Genomic DNA, 20,407 nt, shown 5'->3' on the forward strand with positions numbered 1-20,407 from the left:
TCGCTCCTCCCTCCTCGCTCGCTCCCCTCCTCCCTCCCTCTCTCGCTCCCTCCCTCCCTCGCTCCTCCTCCTCCTCCCTCCCTCGCTCTGCTCCTCCTCGCTCGCTTCCTCCCTCCTCGCTCCTCCCTCGCTCGCTCCCTCCCACCCACCCTCCTCGCTCGGTCGCTCACTCCCTCCTTTCCTCCCTCCTTTCCTCCCACCCTTCCTCCGTCCCTCCCATTGCCATATATCCCAAAGTTAAATATAATCCACGTTGCAGAAACCACAACCTCTGGGATAAACCATTCCAAAGGTTCAATATACTTACCCTTTGGTCATAGGGCAGAGGGTAAGGCTGAGGATTTGACTATAATCCAGTGCAGGGTGGATGTGAGATTTTGAGTTTTGAATGAGCTGGGGTCAGAGGGCACTTGAGATAATGAAGAAATGGATAAGAATCCAGCCACAGTGTTCTCAGCGCAAGAAAACTCCTCAGTCCTGATCCTCGGGCCGGATTCTCTGACCTCACCCGAGATTCCCTGGCTGAGTGCCTAATTCTCCATTCCCGCTGGCAACAGCAGCAAGGAGTGAACGGCCGGTGAATTCTGGCCAATAATTATTGAACATAGAAACCGCGAGTTCATGTTAATGTCCAGGGTTAGTGCAGAATGTTTTTTTTTACTTTAGTTCGAGCATCATGATTGGTTCGGGCTTGGACGGCCAGTTCCTGCACTGTCCTTTTCTTTGTTCTTTGCAGGTTGTTATCCAGCTCTTGTTTGGCTTTTGTTACAGAGTGTGGAAGAAGGAAGTCCAGCTCACGAGGCAGGGTTGGGTGCTGGTGATCTCATCACACACATCAATGGTGAATCAGTACTGGGACTCGTTCACACGGATGTGCTGGGACTCCTCCTGAAGGTATTTCCCCTCACTTTTCTTGATGGCATTAATTTGTATCATTCACCCAATGGGAAATGCAGCCAATCAATGTCCCACGTGTATCCCATTCACAACTCCGTAACTTCCTGCTGTCTACCCTTCCACCTTCCATAGAAACATCGGAAACAGAAACATAGAAACCCTACAGTAGAGAAAGAGGCCATTCGGCCCATCGAGCCTGCACCGACCACAATCCCACCCAGGCCCTACCCCCATATGCCTACATATTTTACCCGCTAATCCCTCTAATCTACGCATCCCAGGACACTAAGGGGCAATTTTAGCACGGCCAATCAACCTAACCCGCACATCTTTGGACTGTGGGAGGAAACTGGAGCACCTGGAGGAAACCCACACAGACACGAGGAGAATGTGCAAACTCCACACAGGCAGTGACCCAAGCCGGGAATCGAACCCAGGTCCCTGGAGCTGTGAAGCAGCAGTGCTAACCACCGTGCTACCGTGCCGCCCTAAACAGGAGCAGGAGGAGGCCATTTGGCCCTTTGAGCCTGTTCCACCATTCAATATAATGGCTGATCATCCAACTCTGTGAACTGTTCCTAATTTCCCCCCCCCCCCCCCAAATCCTTAGATCCCTTTAGCTATTCACCTTAATCATGGCTGATCATCAAATTCAATATCCTGATCCCCCCTTCCTCCAAGTACATCCTTCCTCAGATAAGGACACCAAAACTGCACACAATACTCCAGGTGTGGTCTGACCAAGGCCCTGTATAATTGCAGCAAGACATCTCTGCTTTTGTCCTTGAATCCTCTCGCTATGAAGGCCAATATTCCATTAACCTTCATTACTGCTGGCTGCACCTGAATGCTTACTTTCAGTGACTGGTGTACGAGGACACCCAGGTCTCGTTGTCAATCCCCCGCTCTTAATTTATATCCATTCAGATAATTATCTGCCTTCCTGTTATTGCTACCGAAGTGGATAACCTCACATTTATCCACATTATACTGCATCTGCCATGCAGATGCCCACTCACTCAGTCTGTCCAATTCACACTGAAGCATCTCTGCATCCTCCTCACAGCTCACCCTCCCACCCAACTTTGTGTCATCTGCAAATTTGAAGATATTACATTTAATTCCCTCATCTAAATCATTACTATATACAGTGAATAGTTGGAGTCCTGGCACCGATCCCTGCGGTACCCCACTAGTCACTGCCTGACATTTGGAAAAAAGACCTGTTTATTCCTCCTCTTGGTTTCCTGTTTGCCAACCAGTTTTCTGTCCATCTAAATACACTACCCCAATCCCATGCGCTTTAATTTTACAAACTGATCTTTTATGTGAGCCTTTGTCAAAAGTCTAAGTCTAAATAAACCACAATCCACTGGCTCCCCCTCATCAACTCTACTAGTTACATCCTCGAAGAATTCCAGTAGATTTGTCAAGCATGATTTCCTTTCATAAATCCATGCTGACTGTCCAATTCTGCCACTGTTTCCAAATGCTCTGCTATTAAATCTTTTATAATGGATTGGAGAACTTTCCCCACTACCGACGTCAGGCTGACTGGTCTATAGTTCCCTGCTTTCTCTCTACCTCCCTTTTTAAATAGTGGGGTTACATTCACTACCCTCGAATCTGCAGGGACTGTTCCAGAGTCTATAGAATTTTGAAAGATGACCACCAATGCATCCACTATCTCCAGGCTCACTTCCTTAAGTACTCTGGGATGTAGATTATCAGGCCATGGGGATTTATCCGTCATCAATCCCATCAATTTGCCCAACACCATTTCTCTACCATTACTGATCTCCTTCAGTTCCTCCCTCTCACTAAACCCAGTCTTCCCCAACATTTCTGGTAGGTTATTTATGTCCTCGTTTGTGAAGACAGACCCAAAGTAAGTATTTAGTCAGTCAGCCATTTCTTTGTTCCCATTATAAGTTTCCCAATTTCTGACTGTAAGTGACTTACATTTGTCTTCAATCTTTTTCTTTTCACACACCTATAGAAACATTTACAGTCAGTTTTTATGTTCCCCAGAAGCTTATTCTCATACTCTATTTCCCCCTTCTTAATCAATCCCTTTCTCTTCCTTTGCTGAATTCTAAACTGTTCCCAATCCTCAGGTCTGCTGTTTTTTTCTGGCCAATCTGTGCCTCTTCCTTGGATCTAATACTATCTCTAATTTCCCTTGTAAACCACGGTTTGGCCAGTTTTTCCATTTTATTTTTGCGTCAGGCAGGAATAAACAATTGTTGCAGTTTACCCATGTGCCCCTTGAATATTTGCCATTGCCAATCCACCGTCATCCCTTTAAGTAACGTTTCCCAATCTATCAAAGCCAACTCGAGCCTCATACCATCAAAGTTTCCTTTATTAAGATTCGGCTCCCCAGTCCCAGAATCAACGACATCACTCTCCATCTTGCTGAAGAATTATATCATGTTTTGCTCGCTCATCCCCAAGTAGCCTCGCACAAATAGATTGTCAATGATTCCTTTCTCATTACACAATTCCCAGCCGAGAATGGCCTGCTCTCACGTTGGTTCCTCAATGTATTGGTCCAGAAACCATCCCATATACACTCCAGGAATTCCTCCCCTACGATTCTGTGACTAATTTGTTTTGCCCAATCTAAATGCAGATTAAAGTCACCCATATTTACAGATGTTCCTAGAAACATAGAAACCCTACAGTGCAGAAGGAGGCCATTCGGCTCATCGAGTCTGCACCGACCACAATCCCACCCAGGCCCTACCCCCCACATATTTACCCGCTAATCCCTCTAACCTATGCATCCCAGGACTCTAAGGGGCAATTTTTAACCTGGCCAATCAACCTAACCCGCACATCTTTGGACTGTGGGAGGAAACCGGAGCACCCGGAGGAAACCCACGCAGACACGAGGAGAATGTGCAAACTCCACACAGACAGTGACCCGAGCCGGGAATCGAACCCGGGACCCTGGAGCTGTGAAGCAGCAGTGCTAACCACTGTGCTACCGTGCCGCCCTTGATCATTTATCACATGTGTGATAAATGATAATATGATCATGTGATAATAATGTGATAATATCATTTATCACATCATATTCCTTTATCACATGTGTCTCTAAATTTCCTGTTTAATGTCATTCCCAATATCGACACTGCAGTTTGGGGTCTATGTACAAACCCACTAACATTTTGTGCCCCTTGGTGTTTCTTGGCTCGACCCAAACAGATTCCACATCGTCAGAGCTAATATCCTTCCTCACTATTGCATTAATTTCCTCTTTACCAGCAATGCAACTCCACCGCCTTTTCCATTTTGTCTGTCCTTCCTGAATACTGAATGCCCCTGGATGTTCAATTCCCACATCTGGTCACCCTGCAGCCATGCCTCCGTAATCCCGATTATATCATATCCATTTACATCTATTTGCGTGATTAATTCATCCACTTTATTGCAAATGTTCCGCATGTTAAGACACAAAGTCTTAAGGCTTGTCTTTTTAACAATCCTTGTCCCATTCCCTTGCATTTAGAGACGCAGAACTGATTAGGGGCAGTCAGCATGGCTTTATGAGTGGAAAATCATGTCTCACAAATTTGATTGAGTTTTTTGAAGGGGTAACCAAGAAGGTAGATGAGGGCAGTGCAGTTGATGTTGTCTACATGGACTTTAGCAAGGCCTATGACAAGGTACTGCATGGTAGGTCGTTGCATAAGGTTAAATCTCACGGGATCCAGGGTGAGGTAGCCAAATGGATAGAAAATTGGCTTGATGGCAGAAGACAAAGGTTGTGGAGGGTTGTTTTTCAAACTGGAGGCCTGTGACCAATGGTGTGCCTCAGGGATCGGTGCTGGATCCACTGATATTTGTCATTTATATTAATGATTTGGATGAGAATATCGGAGGCATGGCTACTAAGTTTGCAGATGACATCAAGATTAGTGGCATAATGGACAGTGAAGAAAGTTATCTCCAATTGCAACGGGATCTTGATCAATTGGGCCAGTGGGCTGACGAATGGCAGATGGAGTTTAATTTAGATGAATGTGAGCTGATGCATTTCGGTAGATCAAATCAGGGCAGGACCTACTCAGTTAGTGGCAAGACTTTGGGGAGACTTATAGAACAAAGAGATCTAGAGGTACAGGTTCATATCTCTTTGAAAGTGGAGTCACAGGTGGACAGAGTGGTGAAGAAGACATTCGGCATGCTTGGTTTCATTGGTCAGAACATTGAATACAGGAGTTGGGACGTCTTGTTGAAGTTGTACAAGACATTGGTAAGTCCACACTTGGAATACTGTGTACAGTTCTGGTCACCCTATTATAGAAAGGATATTATTAAACTGGAAAGAGTGCAGAAGAGATTTACTAGGATGCTACCGGGACTTGATGATTTGAGTTATAAGGAGAGGCTGGATAGACTGGGAGTTTTTTCTCTGGAGCGTAGGAGGCTGAGGTGTGATCTTATAGAGGTCTATAAAATAATGAGGGGCACAGATCAACTAGATAGTCAATATTTTTTCCCAAAGGTAGGGGAGTCTAAAACTAGAGGGCATAGGTTTAAGGTGAGAGGGGAGAGATACAAAAGTGTCCAGAGGGGCAATTTTTTCACATCAAGGGTGCTGAGTGTCTGGAACAAGCTGCCAGAGGTAGTAGTAGAGGCGGGTACAATTTTGTCTTTTAAAAAGCATTTAGATAGTTACATGGGTACGCTGGGTATAGAGGGATATGGGCCAAATGCGGGCAATTGGGATTAGCTTCGGGGTTTTAAAAAAAGAAAGGGTGGCATGGACAAGTTGGGCCAAAGGGCCTGTTTCCATGCTGTAAACCTCTATGGCTCTATGACTCAATGAAATCCTCTGGCAGCTTGTTCCAGACACTCACCAACCTTTGTGTGAAAAAATTGCCCCTCTGGATACTTTTGTATCTCTCCCCTCTCACCTTCAACCTATGCCCTCTAGTTTTAGACTCCCCTACCTTTGGGATCTATAATCTATTATTGACTGAGATAATGGTGACACAAAGCTAGGTGGGAATGTAAGCTGTGGAGTGGATATGGAGAGAGATACAGACAGGTTTATGAGTTGGGAACAAGATGGCAAAGTGTAAAATCGGGAAGTGTGAAGTTATTTACTTTGGTCACAAGAATAGCAAAGCAGAATATGTTTGAAATGTGAGGAAGCTGTAAATGTTGATGTTGACAGAGACTGAGCATTCTCATATGAGGAGCACAGAAAGTTAACATAAATAAAAGCAAGTTGGAAATCTGAAATAAAAACAAAAAATGCTTGAAAAACTCAGCAGGTTTGGCAGCGTCTATGGAAAGAGGAACAGAGTTAATGTTTCGAGCCCATGTGACTCTTCAGAGAATGAGTGTGCAGATGCACCAAACGATTACAAAGGCAGCTGGCATGTTTGTTTTTCTTTAAAGGGGTTTGGAGTGCAAGAATAAAGGGTCTTGGTGAGACCACATCTGGAATAAAACTTTAGGGCAGAATTTTCCTTTTCCTCATCCAATTGCTGGCTCAGGTGCGAAAAACAGCTTGCAGCTCGCTGGTGACACACCTGGCCTTTCTCACAGAAATATTGCACAGAATGTGGATGAAAAGAAATGCCTGAGACGTGACTCACCGTCATACTATCACTATCATACTCACCGTCACACTCACCCGTCATACTATCTGGGCGGGTCGGAAAACAGGGGGACGTTGAAGGGTGCCCCGATCTCTGATTTTTAAAAAAAGGACAAAGCCCCCACATGCTCGCAGAGACCCGCACGCAAGCACATGGACAAGTGTACTGCCCCCTTTCCCACTCCCCCTGGGGCTATCCCTGTGTGCCACTCGAGGTTTCCCTTCGCCTGGTTCCCATTTGTTAAAACATGTTGTAAATCTCGCTGATGTGAAGTCACGTCGGCGAGGGGGAGTGCCTCCCCATTTGGGCGAACAATATAGCACAGAACCCTTTAAAGATATTATAATTTATTTAAATGAGGGCTCAAGGCTGATTTCACCAGCAAGATCACGAGAGGCGAGAAATCAGGTGTGGACCTGACCTTTCACCTCTGACTCCTATTTCCCGCCCCACTGCGCTACTCGATTACTGCAGTGGGACAGAAAGATCCCGCCCACGTTCTGAGTGTTTTATCTTTACCTAGTTTGCACTCGGTTTTTTGGTATGTATCGTGTTGCTGCTCTGAACTCCCTGTTGAACCAGGATTGGTCCCCTCGTTTGAAGTCGTTAGAGAGTGGGGACCATGTCGGGCCCTGAAGTTACTGATTGTGCTGGAATACAATTCTGCTGCTGCTGGCCCACAGCGCCTCAATGGCTGGTGAGGTTTGAGCTACATACTGTAGTCTAATGGAATGTGTTAAACCAAGTTCCGTAAAGGGTTAACTATAATAGTTTCTCATGTCATAGAAGGGACTGACCTTCACTGAGGTGATGTGATACTCTGGTCAAGTTGAATAAAGTTACCCAGAGACCGTGAGAAACATCAACATACAGATTAATGATTGATATTGACCAGGAGACGACTATGAGTATGCTCATCTGAAAACTTTGTGACAGAACAGTTGTTGCAGTAATGGGTGAAGCATTAGCAGATCATTTGCAGTCTCGCAGAAAAAGGTAACTTAATTGAGTCGACAAGTTGAGATCAGGATGCAGAACCAATCAGTAGAGAGTGATCAAGACACCCAAATCCCAGAGTAACAGATACAGTTGATTTTCGGTACACTGAGGGAGAATTTAGCACGGCCAATGCACCTAACCAGCACGTCTTTCGGACTGTGGGAGGAAACCGGAGCACCCGGAGGAAACCCACGCAGACATGGGGAGAATGTGCAAATTCCACACAGACAGTGACCCAAGCTGGGAATCGAACCCGGGTCCCTGACGCTGTGAGGCAGCAGTGCTAACCACTGTGCTACCGAATAAAAGGAAACTGAGTCCATAAAGTTGAAGATTCACAAGATATTGAGATATCCTTCTCAGGAAAGATTAAAGAAGTAAGTGGAAATTACTTAGTGCAGAGATCCAGGTCAAAGGTCACTAGACACACTTTAAATTAGATACTGGAGTTCTTCCAGAGGCTAAACTATGGGTAAAACAAGGGAGTTCCTCAGCCATCCTACACAAAGCTACCTGGACCAGAGGAACTGAACTGAAGGTTCTGGGAGAGTTAACAGCTGCAGCACAGAAAGTAATTACTGAAATACTGTTCAAAATTCCAGATCAGACTTGTTCACTTTGAGGTAGAAATGCAATGCATGGAATTGAATCTAATCCACAGAATAGAAGAAATAAGAAATGTGAAGGCCAATCAGGAAACTTCAGTGCAAAATTCCTGAAATTATTTACAGGATTGAAAGAGCCATAATCAGCGTATTGTACAAGTCCAGAAGTGAAATCAATACGTTTATATACTCCGAAAGGTTTCATATCCATTACTTTCAAAGGTAAAGAAAGAGATTGACTCAATGGAAAGACAAGATGTCATAGAAACAGAGTAACTAGAAGCAGGAGGAGGCCATTCGACCCTTCGAGCCTGCTCCGCCATTCATCTTAATCATAGCTGATCATTGAATTCAATATCCTGATCCCCCCCTTCCCCCATCTCCCTTGATCCCTTTAGCCCCAAGAGTTATATCTAATTTCTTCCTGAAATCACACAATGTTTTGGCCTCAACGACTTTCTGTGGTAGTGAATTCCACACATTCACCCACCTTCTGGGTGAAGAAAGATCTCCTCACCTCGGTTCTAAAAGGTTTACCCCTTATCCTCAAACTCTGACCCCATAAAGAGTCAATGAGTTGGTGCTCAGTGATTGTACCTGTTCCAAAAGAAAACCTATGCATAAGATAATGGGGTGAATTTTCCCGTTCTGCCTGCCACGGGAATTGTAGAGGACAAGGGGCGGACCTTGGAAAGGTCCATTGACCTTGAGCGGGATTTTCCGGCTTAAGGGCGAGCCGGAAAATCCCACCCAATGTGTTGATCTCACATAACTCAAAAAACTGTGAAAAGAGCAGCCTATCCAATGGTATCAGTGGATGAGCGCTTAGCAAAGTTAGGGAAGAGCTCAATATTCGCTCAACTCTCAGGGCGCGATCTTACCGGCCGTTCACGCCATACTACCGCTGCAGCGAGGGAAGAGAATTTGGAGCTCGGCCAAACCTCCGTTGACTGGAGCAGGATGGGAAAATCCCGCTGGCGTGAACGGGGTAACATTCTGGCCTAACGGTGGATTCTGACAGTATCACTAAAAGAGGAGTCCCAGCTTCTGACATCTTTCGCAGTAACTTAATTGCAGCGTTAGTGTAAGCCTTACTTGTGACTAATAAATAAACTTAAAAAAAACATTTGGAAGATTCTGCTTTAACAAATTACCCTTCGGAATAATATCAGCGGAAATCTTCCAAAGAACAATGCTGAATCTTTCAGAGGGCTGGCACATGGACAATATGTTGATAACTGGGTCCAGTAAAACTGAGCTTGAGATGAGAATGAGAGCAGTACTGAGGGGCAGGATTGAACATCAACGGTGAGCGTTGGTTTTCACAGCTATCAGATTTCTTGGTCACATAATGAGTGCATCAAGAAACAAACTGAAGCCAGTGATCCTCACAACACAATAGGATATCCTCAGTCTGAAGACAAGATACTGTCAAGGACAGATGCAGCTGCAACAGGTAGATTTTTCCCTCAGGTTGTTTCCATCACCGTGAGTTACAGATCCAGATTAGCAGCTATGTCCTTTAGGACTTGGCCAGCTTGATCAGTAGTGATGCTGCTGAGCCACTCTTGGCGATGGATGTTGAAGTCCCGACCCAGACTACATTCTGTATCCTGCCATCCTCACGACCAAAGTAGAGTTCAATAAGGAGGATTGCTGATTCATCAGCTGAGGGCGGTATGTGTAATCAGCAAGAGGTTTCCACCGATAGTCAGCATAGCTTTGTCGGAAAAAACAAGTCTAACAAACTTGATAGAATTTTTCGAGGAGGTGACTAGGTGAGTAGATGTGGGCTGTGCAGTTGATGCAGCCGACATGGACTTCAGTAAGGCTTTGACAAGGTCCCACATGGGAGACTGATCAAGATGCTAAGAGCCCATGGGATCCAGGGCAATTAGGCAAATTGGGTCCAAATTTGGCATAGTGGCAGGAGGCAGAGGGTGATGGTCGAAGCTTGTTTTTGTGACTGGAAGCCTGTGTCCCCAGTGGTGTTCGTCAGGAATCAGTGCTGGGTCCCTGGCTGTTTGTACATTAATGATCTGCTTATGAATGTAGGGGGGGGTGATCAGTAAATTCACGGATGACACAATAAGTGGTGGTGCGGTAAATAGCGAGGAGGAAAGGCTTAGATTACAGGACGATATAGACGGGCTGCTCAGATGGGCAAAACAGTGGCAAATGGAATTTAACCCTGAAAAGTGTGAGGTGATGCATTTTGAGAGGACTAACAAGACAAGGGAATACACAATGAACAGTAGGATGCTAGGACAGAGGACCAGAGGGACATCGGGGTGCATGTCCAAAGATCCCTGAAGGCAGCAGGACAGAGGGATAACGTGGTTAAGAAGGCATTATGGGATACTTGCCTTTATTAGCCAAGGCGTAGAATGTAAGAGCAGGGGGGTTACGATGGAGCTGGAGAGGGTACGGAGGAGATTCACCAGGATGCTGCCTGGGCTGGAGCATTCCAGCTATGTAGGGACACTGGTTAGGCTGGGGTTGTGCTCCTTAGAGCAGAGAAGGTTGAGGGGAGAGATTGAGGTGTTCAAGCTTATGAGGGACATAGATAGGGTGGATAGGAAGAAAGCTTTCCCGTTAGTAGAGGCGTGTATTTGAGGAGGTTTAGAGGGGATTTGAGGGTGCGAGGAATCTGGAACTCGCTGTCTGAAAGGGTGGTAGAGGCGGGAACACTCACAACATTGAAGAAATATTTAGATGAGTATTTGAAATGCCATCGCACACAGGGCTACGGAGCAACTGCTGGAAAATGGGATTAGAATAGATAGGGGATTCTGTGGGCCCGCTCGCTCCGAACGTGAATCCTGATGATCCGGAGAATTGGGTAACACCAAACCCGTCACAACACTCCTGTCCTGCTCGCCCTGCCCTGCCCCTCTGGCCCTGCCCCTCTGGCCATGCCCCGCCCTGCAGGCCCCGCCCTGCTTCCCCCGCACCCTCCACCATCCTCTCCCCCGCACCCTCCACCATCCTCTCCCCCGCACCCTCCGCCACCCTCTCCCCCGCACCCTCCGCCACCCCCCCCGCACCCTCCGCCACCCCCCCCCACCCTCCGCCACCCCCCCGCACCCTCCGCCACCCCCCCGCACCCTCCGCCACCCCCCCGCACCCTCCGCCACCCCCCCGCACCCTCCGCCACCCCCCCGCACCCTCCGCCACCCCCCCGCACCCTCCGCCACCCCCCCCCGCACCCTCCGCCACCCCCCCGCACCCTCCGCCACCCCTCCGCCACCGCCCCGCACCCTCCGCCACCCCCCCGCACCCTCCGCCACCCCCCCGCACCCTCCGCCACCCCCCCCGCACCCTCCGCCACCCCCCCGCACCCTCCGCCACCCCCCCGCACCCTCCGCCACCCCCCCCGCACCCTCCACCACCCCCCCGCACCCTCCGCCACCCCCCCGCACCCTCCGCCACCCCCCCGCACCCTCCGCCACCCCCCCGCACCCTCCGCCACCCCCCCGCACCCTCCGCCACCCCCCCGCACCCTCCGCCACCCCCCCCGCACCCTCCGCCACCCCCCCCGCACCCTCCGCCACCCCCCCCGCACCCTCCACCAACCCCCCGCACCCTCCGCCACCCCCCGCACCCTCTGCCATCCCCTCCCCGCCAACCCCTCCCCGCACCCTCCGCCACCCCCCCCCGCACCCTCCGCCATCCCCACACCCTGCACCCTCCGCCATCCCCACCCCCTGCACCCTCCGCCACCCCCTGCACCCTCCGCCACCCCCCCGCACCCTCCGCCACCCCCCCGCACCCTCCGCCACCCCCCCGCACCCTCCGCCACCCCCCGCACCCTCCGCCGCATCCTCCGCCATCCCCTCCCCCGCAGTCTCCGCCACCCCCTCCCCTGCACTCCCTGCCATCCCGTCCCCCGCACCCTCTGCCACCCCCCTCCCCCGCACCCCTCATATGCAGCATGCCGGCATGAGATTTATTGGACCCCCCCCCCACACATGCCCCCACTCAGCCTCCCTTCAGGTGATGTGCCGTGGCAGTGCTAACACTGTACTGCCCCCAGCACTGACACCCTGACATTTCATAGAAACCCTACAGTACAGAAAGAGGCCATTTGGCCCATCGAGTCTGCACCGACCACAATCCCACCCAGGCCCTATCCCCATATCCCTACACATTTTACCCGCTAATCCACGCATCCCAGGACACTAAGGGGCAATTTTTTTTTAGCATGGCCAATCAACCTAACCGCACATCTTTGGACTGTGGGAGGAAACCGGAGCACCCGGAGGAAACCCACGCAGACACGAGGAGAATGTGCAAACTCCGCACAGACAGTGACCCAAGCCAGGAATCGAACCCAGGTCCCTGGAGCTGTGAAGCAGCAGTGCTGACCACTGTGCTACCGTGCCGCCCATGGACGGTAGCACAGCAGGGGCCCCAGAGGCTTCAAGGAGGTGGTTCCTGTGGCCATTTCCCCCTCTGCTGCTGCCACGTTGCAGAGAAAGTGTCCCACGCCAAGGCTCCTGGAGGGGTGGGCTCGGGCTAGGGGCAGGGGACCTTGTCACTCACCCCTGGGATGGGAGTGGTGGGGATGGACTGCCCCTTCCATCCCTGAAGATCATCCCTGGCATGATTTCAGGCAGCCCTTTGATCAACATCTGCATTTCTGCCTGCCAGCTGTGCAAATTCTGAAATGGCCTGGTCACTTTAAACCCCCCACCACCCCAGTCACCCACACACACCCGCTCCCCGCCACCACCCCAGTCACCCACACACACCCGCTCCCCGCCACCACCCCAGTCACCCACACACACCCGCTCCCCGCCACCACCCCAGTCACCCACACACACCCGCTCCCCGCCACCACCCCAGTCACCCACACACACCCGCTCCCCGCCACCACCCCAGTCACCCACACACACCCGCTCCCCGCCACCACCCCAGTCACCCACACACACCCGCTCCCCGCCACCACCCCAGTCACCCACACACACCCGCTCCCCGCCACCACCCCAGTCACCCACACACACCCGCTCCCCACCACCACCCCAGTCACCCACACACACCCGCTCCCCGCCACCACCCCAGTCACCCACACACACCCGCTCCCCACCACCACCCCAGTCACCCACACACACCCGCTCCCCGCCACCACCCCAGTCACCCACACACACCCGCTCCCCACCACCACCCCAGTCACCCACACACACCCGCTCCCCGCCACCACCCCAGTCACCCACACACACCCGCTCCCCGCCACCACCCCAGTCACCCACACACACCCGCTCCCCGCCACCACCCCAGTCACCCACACACACCCGCTCCCCGCCACCACCCCAGTCACCCACACACACCCGCTCCCCGCCACCACCCCAGTCACCCACACACACCCGCTCCCCGCCACCACCCCAGTCACCCACACACACCCGCTCCCCCCCACCACCCCAGTCACCCACACACACCCGCTCCCCGCCACCACCCCAGTCACCCACACACACCCGCTCCCCGCCACCACCCCAGTCACCCACACACACCCGCTCCCCGCCACCACCCCAGTCACCCACACACACCCGCTCCCCGCCACCACCCCAGTCACCCACACACACCCGCTCCCCGCCACCACCCCAGTCACCTGGCTGGACTTTAATCAATGTAGCACTCCACTCTCCAGTGGGGTAGTTGGAAGGACAGAGGGGTGGGGGTGTATACAAGGGTTAGTCGGACGTGTGGGGCGGAACCAACCAAAGTCTCTGCTATAACTGGGATGGTTCACAGTGCAACCGGTTTTTCCTGTGCAGTCCTCGTGTGGGGAATTCCAGAGTTCCTCAGCACAATTCGGAAAGTCCCCCCAGGTATGACATCGACCACACAGGATGGGAGATCTGGACCAATATTTTTTTGTAAACTCAGTTGTTTTATAAATCTTTCCTTCAGGAGAGTTTGAACATAAATATATTCCTTCTGCTACAAATAATTCTCCATTTCTTTGACCATCCCTTTTCCCCCACAGAGTGGAAACAAGGTGGTCCTGTGTTCGACCCCCCTGGAAAACACGTCAATAAAGATTGGCCCTGCCAGGAAGATGAGCTTCAAGGGCAAGATGGCTCGATGCAGCAAACGGGCTCGAAAAAAAGAGGCTCAGGAAAGGTCAGTGACACTCGGTGCACTATTTCTAACAGTATCGAGAGACATAAAATATAACATTCGCAACTTCCTGAGCAGGCAGGCTGAGTAAGTGACAGCCCAGTCCCGGTCTGTACGCGTGCAGCCCAGTCCCGGTCTGTACGCGTGCAGCCCAGTCCCGGTCTGTACGCGTGCAGCCCAGTCCCGGTCTGTACGCGTGCAGCCCAGTCCCGGTCTGTACGCGTGCAGCCCAGTCCCGGTCTGTACGCGTGCAGCCCAGTCCCGGTCTGTACGCGTGCAGCCCAGTCCCGGTCTGTACGCGTGCAGCCCAGTCCCGGTCTGTACGCGTGCAGCCCAGTCCCGGTCTGTACGCGTGCAGCCCAGTCCCGGTCTGTACGCGTGCAGCCCAGTCCCGGTCTGTACGCGTGCAGCCCAGTCCCGGTCTGTACGCGTGCAGCCCAGTCCCGGTCTGTACGCGTGCAGCCCAGTCCCGGTCTGTACGCGTGCAGCCCAGTCCCGGTCTGTACGCGTGCAGCCCAGTCCCGGTCTGTACGCGTGCAGCCCAGTCCCGGTCTGTACGCGTGCAGCCCAGTCCCGGTCTGTACGCGTGCAGCCTCTCTCAGTTTGTGCATTGCCAAAGCTCTGATCCTGTCAGGAATTAAGCTCCTGACCTCTGCTCTCAATGTTAAAGTTTTCACAACAAAATGCTGAGGCGATGTTCCTGGAACATTGTGTCTTGCAATATCTGTTCAATGTTTGATGTTGAATTAAATTGTTAATCACGAGGCAGACCTTGGAAACTATCCACAAAAAAACACGGAATCTGGGAAAGAAATTGCATGGAGGACAGCGACATCATTCCGATGTTATTCTTTGTTTAAATCAGATTCTTTACCAAGATATAAATTAAATTAATATTTACAACATATAAAGGAAGGCAGAGTTACATTGGAAACCTCCCGCTGTGTTTTGTTGGCAGGGTTAGTCCTTGTCCCAGTTTTCACCTTGCATTTGAGTGAAGGGAATTAATCAAACATTACTTTTAACAGGAAGCGATCTCACTTGCAGAAGATTTCCAAGCAGTCACGGGCGATACAAACAAGTAAAAGCTTCTCGTCTGCCCTGCATCAATCCCTTTCATCTGGAGAAAGTGTCCCAGGATCCCCCACGCTCAGTCCATCTCCAACAATTCCCTGCCAAAATCCAGCTCCCCAACTCCAGTCAGGTGACAATTCATTCTGTGCTTGTAATAATTGTCTTATGTTGGCGTGTGGAACAAAAGAGCCACAATTTGAGAATGATTAACTGTATATTTCTTTCTCTTTTTCTATCCCTCTGTTGTAAATAGCTTGAATTTATTCTGAGCTTACTGACATCAGCAGAGAGAGAGTTGCTGCTTCAATTTTAGGTTTATAAAGGAGATACAGAGTGAGTTATGTAAAGGTCACGGATTGAAACTAACTCTCTCTTTCTTATAGGGCCTAACTCACCTCCGAGAACCTCTCCAGGACCCAGTGCTCCCAGTTCACCAGCCGGGAATGTCAGACCTTGTACTCTGCACGGATTGGCTGCTAAGCCCAACAACCAGCGTTACAAATCGGGCCGACGGAAATCTATCAACAGTATCCCACCCTCTCCTCTGGCAATCACGTCATCACCAACAGCCCAAATATCCTCACCACACCGCTCTCCATCTCCCCTAACAGCCTATTCAAAGAATATCCAGACATATCCTAGCAAGATGCTGTCACCCCCAGCCACAGTTAGACATTCAATTCGAGTTCGCCCTGCAGATTCACCGCGATCACCCTTGTTGAAGCGTGTGCAATCGGCAGAGAAGCTGTCAGCTGCATATCTTGCTGATAAAAAACAGTGTAGCTCAGGAAGAGATATGCAAACACCTCCTGGGGAAGGAATGAATGAAACTTTGCCGAAAGAATGCCAAAATCTGGGTGAGATCCAGACTTTAGCAGGTAGGCAGGGTCCAGGGGAGAATGTGCAGCTTGTCCATGTTGGAACCCAGAGACTAAGGGAGCAGACAACTGAGAGACACGAGAGAGACCAAGACATTGTCGTCATGAAAAAACTACATTGGTCAGAACGGTGTGATTCATTTAAAAAACAGGAAGCTGTTCAGGAAGTGAGCTTTGATGAAGCTGTTGAATGGGACAGAACGAAGAGAGAGGGAGCAGGTGGAGACAGAGGGGGAGCGGGTGCAATAGAGGAGAAATGTTCTGAGCACAAAGCAGCATGGGTGAAGGAAAGGTTTGACTTTGACACATCTACAGAAGATTCCAATCTTAAAGAACCCAAAAGCCTGAAATCAGCGTCACAAATTGAAACCCAGACATCAGAGGTGGAAAGTCATAAATGGGGAGGTGTAGAATGGGAATGTCATGTGACCAATCCCAGTCAAGGCTTGTGTCAAGACTCTATTGGACAGTTGTCAACAGGAGATGCAGAAATCAATAGCCTGAGGAAACAACAGGAAGCAATAGTGAGGCCAAAGGGACAAGTGTTACCGGCTGAGATAGAAGCGGTGGCCTCACTGAGTGTGGTACATTGTCCACATCTGGCAGAGTCACTGTGCTGTCAGGTAAAAACTCAAAGCTCCTTGACAACTGATGAAAGTCTAACACAAATTGGGCAAATATTAGACACCTGCGAACCTGAGGCAGTGACAGATAGCAGAGAGGATGTGACACGCACAGATTCTAAACTGAACAGCCAGCCTGAGAAACAAGAAGCAGGCAACACAATCACTTCAAACTCTCCAGCCAAAAAATCAACAAGAAACCGCAGGAAAGGAAGAGTTAAAGATTGAGCTGCACACGGACCATTCTAGAACAATTGGAAAATAGTACATTCAATGTGGATTGGAGCGGGTTGGAGTTGTCAGTGCAGTTTAATAACACAGGAAATCACATTGACTTGGAAAGCTACCAAACGCTGCTGTCATAGAAATGGAAAAGATGCATCAGAATTGGCCGAGAGTGAGGCATCAATGTCTTTATAACATCATTAGACATTTTGAAAGCCAGCAGGTTTGTACCAGAATGGATAACCGTGCTTGATGCATCACTGTACAACCATGGAAGCAACATTGTGAGAACGAAAAATATCATTCCAATTCTCAGCAATGAAAACTGAATTCTTCGTGAAACACAGCTTCGTAAAGTAGCCTGATCACTCCAGCAAGGACTGCTCCAGCTGTAAAGTGGTCACTTAAACTCCATGGTTACTTGTGGGTAAAGTGAGGCAGTGGCTGTCTGAGGCCAATTCTTTGTGACTGGGCTCCAATAAATCCCACTGATAATCAAACAGTCAAATACACAGCAGCTGAACAGCTCTTGGGCGAGTTTTCAATATTTCTGATCCAAGTTAAAGATTTGAGGGTACTTTGACCTGGTTACAAACTTGGGAAGTGAAATATTAGTGGTTAACATCTGTTGTAATTTAGGAACTTTACTCTGTATCTAACCCCGTGCTGTACCTGTCCTGGGAGTGTTTGATGGGGACAGTGTAGAGGGAGCTTTACTCTGTATCTAACCCCGTGCTGTACCTGTCCTGGGAGTGTTTGATGGGGACAGTGTAGAGGGAGCTTTACTCTGTATCTAACCCCGTGCTGTACCTGTCCTGGGAGTGTTTGATAGGGACAGTGTAGAGGGAGCTTTACTCTGTATCTAACCCCGTGCTGTACCTGTCCTGGGAGTGTTTGATAGGGACGGTGTGGAGGGAGCTTTACTCTGTACCTAACTCCGTGCTGTACCTGTCCTGGGAGTGTTTGATGGGGACAGTGTAGAGGGAGCTTTACTCTGTATCTAACCCCGTGCTGTACCTCTCCTGGGAGTGTTGATGGGGTAAGACGTTTAACAACACCAGGTTAAAGTCCAACAGGTTTATTTGGTAGCAAAAGCCACACAAGCCACTTTAACCTGGTGTTGTTAAACTTCTTACTGTGTTTACCCCAGTCCAACGCCGGCATCTCCACATCAGTGTTGATGGGGACAGTGTAGAGGGAGCTTTACTCTGTATCTAACCCTGTGCTGTGCCTGTCCTGGGAGTGTTTGATGGGGACAGTGTAGAGGGAGCTTTACTCTGTATCTAACCCCGTGCTGTGCCTTTCCTGGGAGTGTTTGATTGAATTAATTCCAAAGCCTTTTTCAAAAATGCACCATTTCTTAAAGTTGGATCTCCCAATCAATGGTGCCAAAAGCAGTTTCACACTCAGTACTTCAGAACCATCTATTGCCATCTTGTTCTGGGGCTGGAGCCTCACAAAGGGATGTGTATAAATTAAACCAAGGGTTTTTTGCTGTGTAAATGCTGCAGTTTTGTTGGTCAATACTGACCCTTATATTTGTATTTACTTTCAATGTGTGACACGGAGCCTCAGACCTCGAACAGAATTCCCTGAGTACTGAGCGAGTGTGTTGCTGGGCCAGTGTCCCCGTTTAAACACTGTTTACAAAAATTTCTATCTTGATTGTTTTGGTCCAAAATGTTGAATCTGGAGATAAAAAACATCATTGATAATACAAAATAATTTCTTCCCATGTTGATCCTGTAACATTAGCTGTTTGACAAGGGGCAGTGGTTACATACGGACGAAGGAATTGGGTGCAGTAGGCCACTCAGCTCCACGAGCCTGTTCCACCATTAAATAAGAAGCTGGATTGTAACCTAACCCCCACATTCCTGCTGACCCCAATAACCTTTCACCCCCATCTTAATCAAGAATCAATCTTGCTCTACCTTAAAAATATTCGAAGGCTCTCTGCTTCCATCACCTTTTGAGGAAGAGAGTTCCAAAGGCTCTCAACCCTCAGAAAAACAATTCTCTCTGTCTTAATGAGTGACCCCTTATTGTTAAACAGTGACTCCGAGTTCTAGATTCTCTGATAAGAGGAAACATCCTCTCCACGTCCACCCTGTCAACACCCCTCAGGATCTTTTATTTTTCAATCAAGTTGCCTCTTACTCTTGGAAACTTTCCCACAAGTTTTCCTCATATGACAACCCACCCATTCCTGGTATTAGTCTAGTAAACCTTCTTTGAACTGCACATTTACATCTTTCTTTAAATAAGGAGACCAATACTGTACACAACACTCCAGATCTGATCTCACCAATGCCCGATGGAACTGATGCAGGACCTCCCTTGCAGTAAACATGAAAATTCTATTAGCTTTTCTAATTATTGCTGTACCTCTGTACTAGCCTTTTATGATTCATGCACCCAGACACCCAGATCCCTCTGCACCGCAGAGCTCATCAATCTCTCACCATTTAGATAATATGCTTTTCCATTCGTCTTGCCAAAATGGACAACCTCACATTTTTCAACATTATACTCCATTTGTTAGATTTTTGTCCATTAACCTGATTTAAATATATCCTTGGGTAACCTCCTGACGTCCTCTTCACATTTACCTTCCTACCTATCTTTGTGTCATCAGCAAATGTGATGTAGGAACTTTTTCACACAATGAGTGGTTTGAGTCTGGAATGCTGTGCCTGAAAATGTGGTGGAGATGAGCTCAATCGAGGCATTCAGGAGGACATTAGATGATTATTTGAATAGAAACAATATGCGGGGGTACAAGGAAAAGCCAAGGGAATGGCACTAAGTCATGATGCTGATTTGGAGAGCTAGTACAGACACAATGGGCCAAATGGCTTCCCTCTGCACACTAACTTCTGTGATTCTGTGAAATTTAGTGACCATACCATTGGTTCCTTCATCCAACTCATTGATACAAATTGTGAAGAGTTGAGACCCCAGCACTTCCCTCGGTAGCTAACCAATCCTCGATCCATGCCAATATGTTACCCCCAACACCACACACTTTTATTTTCCGTCATAACCTTCGATGTGGCATTTTATCAAATACCTTCTGGAAATCTGGTTATGTTTTGAGCTGTGACAGATTGATTCAATGAGAAATGGAATGCAATTTTTTAAAAAGTGGCAGCCTCTGCTTGTTTTCGCCTTCATTTAATATCCAAGTTCTTGTTTACTTTCCATGTGCTGGATTTTATCCAATTGTCTCTCTGGAACAACTTTTAATAAAAAGGACTTTGCCATTTCTGATCACCTTCCCTTTATTAAAAGGCTCGATGACCTTAGTCTAGTCAGGGAAAACGAGAAGTTAATAGAGAGAAGTTAGAGGCAGGTCATCACAC

General features: G+C 49.1%; 1 protein-coding gene across 1 annotated transcript; it reads left to right on the plus strand.

Annotated features, from left to right (window-relative positions):
* Positions 1-771: 771 nt before the first annotated feature.
* LOC144489634 (microtubule-associated serine/threonine-protein kinase 3-like) lies at positions 772-20,306 on the plus strand (the record flags this gene model as incomplete). Its single annotated transcript, XM_078207489.1, has 4 exons — positions 772-894; positions 14,109-14,245; positions 15,271-15,446; positions 15,700-20,306. Coding segments are annotated over 4 exons (1,782 nt in total), but the record flags the coding sequence as incomplete, so codon positions are not given.
* Positions 20,307-20,407: the final 101 nt, after the last annotated feature.

Source organism: Mustelus asterias, unplaced genomic scaffold (assembly GCF_964213995.1).
Source record: "Mustelus asterias unplaced genomic scaffold, sMusAst1.hap1.1 HAP1_SCAFFOLD_2376, whole genome shotgun sequence".
In the NCBI taxonomy this organism is placed as follows: Eukaryota; Metazoa; Chordata; class Chondrichthyes; order Carcharhiniformes; family Triakidae; genus Mustelus; species Mustelus asterias.